Here is a 10,488-nt window from a genome sequence, read left to right as displayed (position 1 = left end):
TTAATGGCCATTTCCTGAAAGTTGACTTTTTCGTTTGAAGACATAGAATAATAATATATCTACTTGGAATATCAGTGCATACGGCGATACATGTCTGTGGTAACACCAATCCTCTCACAAAGACAAAGTGAATTTTGTTTCTATGAAATTGTTACAGTTCCCAGTATAGGGTTTAGGTCATTGTCAGCCACGCTGGCTCATTGTGGGTTGAGGTCTTCACTTGCACCTAAAAACATGTGATGTATCAATGTTCTGCTGAAACTGCATATTAAAACATTTTTCGAAAACATAAAAGTACTAAAATTTCAGTTTTACAAGAAAGTATGATAAGTTACGTTGTGGTTTCCGTTTCCTGCCGCCTTTTACGGACTTTTTTTCAGTGCTTTATTGCAAAGACTTCCATTTATAGCAAATTGGATTATATTTAGAATGGCTGACACACAGAACACCATACTTGGGCTGACATGTTCTCTACACGTGTAGCAAATAATATTTCAAGTTTTGAATTCTATAACTATTATATAATCTGACTGAACGACTATTATTATTAATTTATTTTCCAATTAAACGAATAACGAATGGCATTTTTGTAAATGAGAACAAATTTTTCCGCGCTATTGGCAGCACTGACATTTGCGTCGTGAAGTTGGTTGCATTTGTTTTTTATTCGCGTTCTATTTTTGTGTGTGACGGTTCTGTCCGGCGGAAAGGATTTTATTTTCCAAATAAATTGATGATTTTCGTTTATAACAACGAAATATTGCTGAATTCCTTCCGATTGCAGTAAATTACCAAGATGCAGAACGGAGACGACGCGCCGGCAGTCACGGAAAACAGTGAGTTACATATTTGTTGTCAAAAATAGTGAAATAACAATCATTATTCCACTGTTTTCTTCAGTATTTTGATGAAAATGCGGCTTCGATGGCGCGGAAAGGGTATGTAATTTACTTCTTCTTATTGTTAGGCGTCTTTATTAGAATACCCTCTCATTGAGGGTACCGAAATGACTGTTGAATTGTTTGGAATGTTTAGTGATAATTCCGAATCGCAATGATGATTTTCACTTGCATTTGCTCGTTTCGCGCATGGATTACCTGTATTTGGGTTGATTATAATTAAAAATACTGTGGGTAGCTCAATTAGAGTGTGAAACGTGAGTCACATTCTTGAACACTGCCCACCTATTGTAAAAATGCAATTGGTTTGTTAAGCTCTTGATTTATTTCTATTTTGTTTTCTCTTCGTTGTTCTTTGCTTAGTAAAAACTCTATGAAACTTACAGATTTCATACTTTTCTAGAAGAATGTTGTAATGTTTTTACGATCTACCTTCAATAAATTTATAGTGAGGTCTTAATTGAAAGCTTTTCACATTGTCCTGACTCATCATGTTCAAGGTCGCATCTCTAACTGCATTTTTCTACTCTTATTACGTCTGCGTTTTTGTGAGCATCAGTATGCTACCCATTCATACTTAAAATGAGTTTTAGAAATTCTACCTTCAAAAATTCATATATTTACCAGTCTTATATATATATATTATCAAATTACTTATTAGTTATAATTGTAAAATATTTTTCCATACAAATCAGTTGTGAATTTAAACCACACAGGTGTCTATATACGAAATTGCCTTTGAGATTCTTTCTGACTACCCAATATTATTATGAATAAAATAATTTTTCAATAGATGTTTCAATTTATATGTACATTTTAACTAAGACCTCAGTGGTTCGACGAACATTGTGGGTACTGGATGAGGAGATTCATGGTCCAATGCTCAGTATGACTTATTAAGGAAAATAACTTTTCTACATTAGTTTTGGTTTGTGTGTTCTGGGAGGTGCCATGGAGTGAATTCTGATGCTCTAGTACTCATAGTACTGGGAATTCCTTAGTGTCATGGTTATTGGATTACATTACAATTTACGGATTACAATTTACTAAAACCTTGTTACCATATTGACGGAAAGTCATTAATAAATATCTTGGTGTAAAACCTACCAATTTGTCATAGATACATACAAAAGACAAATATAATAATGCATATGGTGTACCCATACTTGGATTGATATATGTTAGGTACACAAGTGTACAAATACAATTGTTCAACCTTGAATAGAATCAACAAAAATATGTAGATTGAACAAATAATCTGTATTAAAATATGTTATGTGAGTGATTATCAAATCTTGATAATATTAAAAAGAATTAAAAATAATAATAACTGAAAATTATCCACAGCAAAAGGTTCTTAACTGATTATTTTTGTTTAATAATTTTTCTTTAAGGTCTATAATAATAATAGACCCAGACCAAAATTTTGATAAGTTTGCTTTCTGTATTGTTCCAACCAGAAAACAAACCTAGTACCTCTTCATTATGCACTCTTTATGCCAAACATATTTATTAAATAACTATATCAAGATCATCGACAATTCACATTAACTTTGTCTATGTACCCTATATGAATAATTAATTTATAATTATACCAATATATGGTTTGTTTGAAAAAACAGATATACACTATTTATATTGGCATAAAGGGTTTTATTTCCAATGTATCAATAGGTTTTAGGTGCTTCACCTAACAATATTTAAATTCATCGAGTTCTTGGGTTTTCGCGATTGTTACACATAGGAAATGAAACTATTCCAATTTTTCAAGACATAAAAACTATAGAGCTACGAACTCACGATTGTATTAATTACAGATATGCCTAGATAGTCTATCTTAAATATCATAAACACATAAACTTTATCTTCATTACATGTTATTATTCAACAGAAAATGCTAAGTTCTCTTAATATACGTTTAGTTGACTATATGTATTACTAATTTAAATATGTTTCACTTGTTCTCATGCCCACTGTGTCCGACTAGTTGCACCTACGAAGACCTGCTAAAGGCACCAGATAGATCCATAGAGGTGGCCGCTTATAGGGCCAAAGAAATATAACCCAGGATATCTACTGGTTTTTATTTAGCATTGACTCGACAATAAGATTTATTTACTTTTACTAAAGTTCATTATTTACAAATTACTAAAATTACATATCAGAATATCATCGGCTTATTGCAAGAAACTGACAAAAAGTTTCAGAAGAGCAGTTAATAATTTTTTCTTATATTGCAGCAGCAGTAGTATTGTATTGATTAAAAAAATAACAATGCCATATTTTGTCAGTATGGATAGTAAGGATTACCCTGATTCGTTATATGAATCTCAAAAAGCCAACTACGGGCTTAATTGTGCGATTTCCAAGTGTTTACTGCGTAATTGCCGCCTACTGCTTTTCCATAGAGAAGTATCAACAAAGTACCGACTTTCTTTGTACTGAATTTAATGACATACATTGAACATTTATATTGTATCAATTTTTTTTTAATAATATTAGTGCACACACTCAACATAGCGTCGCACTAGGGAAACCCTGTGTCGCGGGTGCCATGGACTCACGCATAGACAACCACAAATTTCACCCAAACTCACGAGAGAAATAAATGTAGGCCATACGAATATTGCTCCCGACCCCGGACCTCTGCGTGGCAGTCCGGCATGGTAACCGTTCGGCCACAGAGGCAGTTAATATAAGCATTAACTTACTATTTGAGTAGGTACTGTCTAGGAACGGGTTAAGTAGACGAGGCCTGCTACGTTACACTTACAAAAGTTATTTCAATTGGACTATCCGTTAACGTAAACTGCATCTGTTTTTTTTTCTGAATATTAAATTTTTTTTTATAACACCAAGTGAAGGGACGGACAAGTCGTGCGCCTGATGGCAAGCGACACGCCTGTCCATAACAGTGCCAGTTCCATTCAGAGCTTTAAATTGCAAAGATCTGAGGGACACTACCACTGCGTCCGTCCCCTGAGACATAAGTTGACAAGTTCCATGTGCCTGTAATTTCACCAGCACCCTTAACCTTCAAAACCGGAACACAGCAATGCTGATATTATTGCTTGGCGGCAGAAAGAAGAAAGGTGACAGTACTACCCAGGGCGAACTCTTTCATAAGGAGATCTACTGCTACTAAAATTTAAGGCTATTCAAGGCAGAGTGAATCGGCATTTTTTAGATAAACGCGTACCATCGTAGGTCACGTCATCGCTTAACATCAAGCCAGATTGATTATAGCCAAGCGTGTCTATTAGGGGGAGAAGGAAGGTTGTGGGTATAGTGCCTAGTGCAATTTTCCCAGTGTTAAAAGTGTCAGGAAGGGATACCAATCAATAGTAGCAGTAGAGCTCTTAGTAACAATGGAGCTCCTTGTGAAAGAGTTTGTCCAGGGAAGTAGTGCTACCTTATCTATTTCTGCCGTTAAGCAGTAATGTGAACATTCCCGCCGCCGTTCGTTGAAAAGCGCTTGTGACTAAAACTCAAAACCGAGAATAATGCTTAAAGAAATAAAATAAAAAAAAATATAAAGTTTTCTCTTGGGGTAACTTCATATCTTATGAACCTAGGAAAAGATAAAAGGACAGTCGGCCTTTTCTTTATTGATCCCGGCAGTATACATAATATTTTTTTTTAATGTCATTCGCCCTTTCAACTAACGGCGGCAGTTTACTGCGTTCCGGTTTTGAAGGGTGCTGGTAAAAAACATAGGAACATAGGACTTGCCAAATTATGTCTCAGGGTGGCGGCGCAGAAGTCTTTGCGATTAAAGCTCTATTACCCTACTCTCAAACGAAATCCATAGTTACCTACAGCCGTTTTCCCACTACAATTTCGATAACGAAAACATTTCCTCGTTCGAAACTGTCAAATCGCGTTGTCACATGTTCTTAGTTCTAGTCTCGATCGCAGCTCAAGACTGTAGGTCATCCGTATCCGTTCGGGAATAGTCATTGTACTTATGTCATTTTTTTATGATATCAAGTGCGCTTGATATCACGTGATTGGTCAGTTTAAAATCCCTTTGCCGCCTAACAGCGTTAGCGCACTACGTCAGGTTCGTATCGTTGTTCTCCGTCCGAAACAATTATTATTGATTAAATTGTTATTGAATTGATATTCAATTATTTTTTGTGAAATTACTCCACTAGTTTGTTATAATTATTAATACAAAGATCGAACACTCAGAAAAAATTCCTTCGATCCGGTCGTATTCGAACCGACGTCTTCTTGCATACCGTGCCAGACGCTATACCAACTAAGCCACGGAACCAACCAACGGACCTCACGAATTTTTCTGTGCTTGCGTCGTGTCTTTGTACTTGGTCTTTCAACGACTTTTTAGTCGTAGCGCCATCTATGAGAAATCTATGACCGATTTATCACCCAGTTAGTACCTTTACAGCTACCAGTCCTGGCGAGAGATGTCGCTATTCACTGTATTAATTAAATTTTTATTGAATTGATATTCAATTATTTTTACATTAATACACGACCAAGAGAAAAGAAAAAAAGAATGTCAAGTATGAAGCTTCGATCGTATCATGTCTTAATTTGGTTGAGTATAACTTATTTGACAGTAAGTTCAGTATAGGTTCGTAATGACAAAAAAGCGGGATGGTGATATACATTTCATATGGACGATCCATTTGATGTCCTAAACTGAATCGTAATAAGAGTTCACGGTAACGCCGCAGGGCCAGTTCCGAATCTGAGAAATGACGGTCCCAAATGTCTCAGGGATCATTTTATCTCTAGGTGTACAAGCGATATTCGTATCTTCTCGGACTTAGTGCATAAGCGACATTCGCAGTGGGTCCAAGTTTTCTAGATTTGTATAGTCTCGGATTCGAAACGTATACTAGTTGGACGCAGTGCGCAAGCGCGTTTAGGCCAGGTGCGTGGTGATTATAACGTATATATTCTTCTTAGATTCCTATTTAGTCTTCACTAAAAAATGTTTTCTTTTTTTCTTAAAAGCCAAGAAGACCGTGCCAGAAGAAGTGACCAAACAATCGTTCCGTATCAAAGTATGGAGGTACCTGGAGACCACAGGCCTGGCGATGTTCCCTCGCCCGGTGTACAACCGTATCCCTAACTTCAAGGGAGCCCCAGAGGCGGCCGCCAAATTGGCTGAGCTGGATATTTTCAAAAATGCCAATACAGTCAAGGTCAACCCTGATAAGCCACAGGAACCAGTCAGGTTAGTGTCTTTTATGTTTCTAAGAAATACATAAAATAATATTGAAATGTCATTTCTTGAGTGTCATCTCCACACAGTTGCAATTGAAGGGTCAGTGTAGAGGTTTCTGTATTAACAAGTTCTGTTGGTATTCAAAAGTTGCCATTTATGAACTTGAAACGTAATACAGATCTTTCACACTTAGATGACGTAATACGTCCATACATATTCATTGAGCTCTTTTGTATATCATGTAAATTCTTAATTTGAACAGAATCTATTTACAAAGTACAACCTCATACTTATTAGAGTTTCATACTTATTCGTATGTAGGGAATCTGCCTTATGAATAATTATCTAAATTATTAAAACCATTATATGATCAAAATCATTTGGTGATTTTTATATGAAATAAAACAGTTTTTTAATACATGCTAAAATTAAAACCGAACGCAGTGCATTATCCTTATGTCTATTTTACGCCTACAAAGTTATACATAACATTTTTACTTGCATTGATAAGATATTTCATTCCAATGTATTGTTTGTCTCTCAACGGTTTGTTACTGTAATCAAAAGTTTACGTTAACCGTTTACTTATAAGGTTAAGGTTACGTAGTGATATTTTTTAAATTGTCGCTTGTTTTATTTTTATCAGAACAATGTCTTTAAATATTACTTTATCAGAACATGATAATCGTAATATACTATTCAATTAAAAGCTAACCTTATCACTTTAGATGTAAGGTTAATATTTGTAGTGACGTGTCTCAATAATAATTAACCGACTTCAAGAAAAGGAGGAGGTTCTCAATTCGGTTGTGTTATTTTTTTCTTGTTTATTGTTATGTATATTACGCGATAACTCCGGCCGGCATTTGTGAACCGATTTTGAGAATTCTTTTTTTGTTGGAAAGCGGGTACTTTAGTAGTAGTCCCATTTGAATTTATGAAAAATATTTCACCTCTAAGGGTAGCAAACTAGGGAGTTAATGACTTTTGAGGTCGGTTTTTTAGTACTCTGTACTGATAATTCGTTCCATTCTATAAAACTCGTTAGACTATGAACTTGGACTTTAGATAGTTCTATACTCGATCGCATGAAAAAGAACATATTTTCTTGTATCCGGACGCAGGAAGCGTGGTGATAATTCGTAGACACATGTTGTATTACGTATTATTCTCTTATTCCATAAACAAGTAGTGTAACTCCATACACACGTAGATTGTGCACACGTTCTGTACGCCCGCCGCGCGCCGTGTAGGGTAATGCACACATTCATAATCTCGCATAGCACTCGAGTTGCACAGCGCGGGTTGGTGCACGCGATAGAAGAAGCGTCTGCACGGTGTTTAATAAATAAAAATAAAAATAAAATATCTTTATTTTCAGACTACAGGGTCCATAGACATAAATAATAAATGACATCAAATAGTAGATGTTTATGGCTGTCATGTCAAGAGTCCTTCAAATTCAGAATTGTTCAGCATTGCATTTCTATTTCATAATAATCATTCTCTTAAAATTGTTACACCACCGTGATACTGGTATAAAAATATCAATATGTAAGTACAGCATTTGATAAAGGTTATTTCAATATAGGTAGCACGAGAATACCGTGAAAAATACCGTCATTTTTTAACCGACCAAAAGAAGGAGGTTCTCTATTCGGGTTAGGTTCTGTTATTTTTTAGTATTTAACGCGGCAACTTGGCATTTGTGAACCGATTTTGATGATTCTTTTTTTGTTGGAAAGAGGGTACCAGAGTATTAGTCCCATTTAAATTTGACGAAAATTCCATCTCAAAGGGTGGCCAATTAAGAATAGAATTATTTATTATTTATTTCGGACCATGATCCATAATAATGTTACTAAGGGATGAATCCTATTTCAATAAAACTAGGCAAATAGATGTAATTCCACGAGCTTTTGAGGTTAGTTTTTTTAGTTCTCTGTACTCTTCCATTCTTTCCACATGGCTAGGCCAGAGAAGTCTAGCGGATTTTTATTTATTTGCCGACTTATTTAAAAAAAAGTATGTTATTGGGTCATATCATTGTTAAACCATTTATGATATGTTCCACTACTGAGCAAAGGTTTTCTCTAAAATGAACCAAAGGTAAAAGCACAGACAGTGGCGTCATAAACTTCGATAGGGTCGATTCTGAACCTTACGATGACTCAGTTGTCGACCGATTCGATATGTCCCACGTTTTCTTTTCATTTTTATTCACAACGCCCGAATCGAACGTCGAACTGTCGTATTCGAAACCGAACCGAAATGATGTCACGTTTTAGCAGTAGAGCTCCTTGTGAAAGAGTTCGTCCAGGGAAGTACTGTCTTACCTTACCTACTTCTGCCGCTGAGCAGTAACCTCTGTATTGCTGTGTTCCAGTTTTGAAAGGTAAGAGTGCTGGTGAAATTACAGGCACATGGGACTTGTCAACTTATGTCTCAGGGTGACGGCCGTTGTGGCAGTGCCCCTCAGATCTTTGCGATTTAAAGCTCTGAGTGGCACTGCAACTGTTATGGACAGGCGTGTGTGTAGCTTACCTTCAGGCGCACGACTTGTTCGTCACGTCACTTGATATTAAAAAAAAATTTAATTAATTTAAATTTTTAAAATACTCCGGTCATTAAAATCACTTGGCAACAAAAGTCGAATCAGTAAACCAATTTACTATCGCAAGTTTAAAGTACAGCATTTGAAACGCGTTTTACATAAGCAGCGTTACAATAAGGAATGCGTTACCTAAGACATCAGTCACGCTTGCACTGCGCCAATCACTGTACCATGTTATTCCTTAATAACATAAAAACAACGTCACATATTTATTTAAGTTACAATTTGATGTGGAATTAATAAAACACACTTTTGTACCTAATGTAAGGTTTTTAGCCGAGAGAGGGCAATAATATGAATATTTACAAACATACCTAATACGATCTACAGAAAAGATTTCTTCGAGCAGAATAACACTAATAATTTTTTGGGGTCAGAATCGCGTATATTTGTTTTTTTTTTCTAACAAACCAACGTTTCGAGCCTCTATGTGTATGGCCGAGCCTTTATGTGTATGGCCTAGCCTTACCGAAAATAAAGAAAAGACTCGGTTATTAACCAGTAGAAAACGAAAATTATCGCAAAGATCTGAGGCATAACTTGACAAGTCCCATGTGCCTGTAATTTCACCAGCACCCTTACCCTTCAAAACTGGAACATGGTAATGCTGATATTACTGTTTGGCGGCAGAAATAGGTAAGGTGGCAGTACTTCTCTGGAAGAACTCTTTCACAAGGTGCTCTACTGCTACTAAAACTAGTTTATTTCACATGCAAACGAATCGCGTCACTAAAAGCCGGGTGCCGTCGTCGGAGCTGTCCAACGCCAGCCTGCGCTCGAATAGCGAACAGGCTCGACTGGCCATATCTTCGGTTGACAAAACTGAATACACTTCCAAAATAAAGTAAAAGTATTTGGTTAACATTATGATACGAAAATAATGTACAGACGGCAGCACACCAAGCTACACAGTGAGGGATCGTGTTCCGTTACACTGAAGACGCGCACGCGTGCACACTCACACATAGATGATCACAAATTACACCGAAACTCACGAGTGAAATAAATGTAGGCCATACAAATATTTCTCCCAGCGCTGGAATCGAACCCTGGACTTTTGCGTGGCAGATCAGCATGGTAACCGTTCAGCCCTGGAGGCAGTTGACTGTACACTAATAAACGTGAACGCAACATTACTATAAAAAAAGTGCATAGGCATTAATTAATTGACAAAAATGCAAAATTTTATCTAATTAGTGGCGGTAGAGCTCCTTGTGAAAGATTTCGTCTAGGGAAGTACTGCCACCTTACCTATTTCTGCCGCCAAGCAGTAGGTAATGTGAGTAGGTATTACTGCATTACGGTTTTAAAGGGTAAGGAACCTGGTGAAATTACAGGCACATGGGACTTGTCAACATATGTTTCAGGGTGACGGGCGCTTAGCAGTGCCCCTCGTATCTTTGCGATTTAAAAGTTTGAGTGGCACTGCAACTACCGTTACGAACAGGCGTGATTTTTACCATCGCCTGGTGGTAAAAATCACGCCTGTTCGTTGTTCGTCACCGCTTGTTCGTCTCGATACTTGGTATTATAAAAAAACTAGAAAACAGATAACAAAACCCGTCCCGCAGTACACACATTAGACTTCAGAGGCGTTGCTTTGAATTACACGTGTCTAAGCAGTGTTTTTAGGAGTAACATGTATAATTTTGTACCTACTACATTAGTAAGAAGTGGATTATTTAAAAGAAGTATGAGTCATGTAATGTTACTTAAAAATAAATAACAATAATAATTGTTATTAATACAATACAAGAAAATAAAAATGCTAATTT

General features: G+C 36.4%; 1 protein-coding gene across 1 annotated transcript; it reads left to right on the top strand.

Annotated features, from left to right (window-relative positions):
* Positions 1 to 696: 696 nt before the first annotated feature.
* On the top strand, positions 697 to 6,108 carry LOC113235558 (methenyltetrahydrofolate synthase domain-containing protein-like; the record flags this gene model as incomplete). The annotated part of the gene is made up of 2 exons (XM_026471290.1): positions 697 to 836; positions 5,886 to 6,108. Coding segments are annotated over exons 1-2 (263 nt in total), but the record flags the coding sequence as incomplete, so codon positions are not given.
* Between the last annotated feature and the right edge of the window lie 4,380 nt (positions 6,109 to 10,488).

Source organism: Hyposmocoma kahamanoa, unplaced genomic scaffold (assembly GCF_003589595.1).
Source record: "Hyposmocoma kahamanoa isolate Upper Pololo Valley unplaced genomic scaffold, ASM358959v1 87775, whole genome shotgun sequence".
NCBI lineage: Eukaryota > Metazoa > Arthropoda > Insecta > Lepidoptera > Cosmopterigidae > Hyposmocoma > Hyposmocoma kahamanoa.
This window is presented reverse-complemented; position numbering and strand designations above follow the sequence as displayed.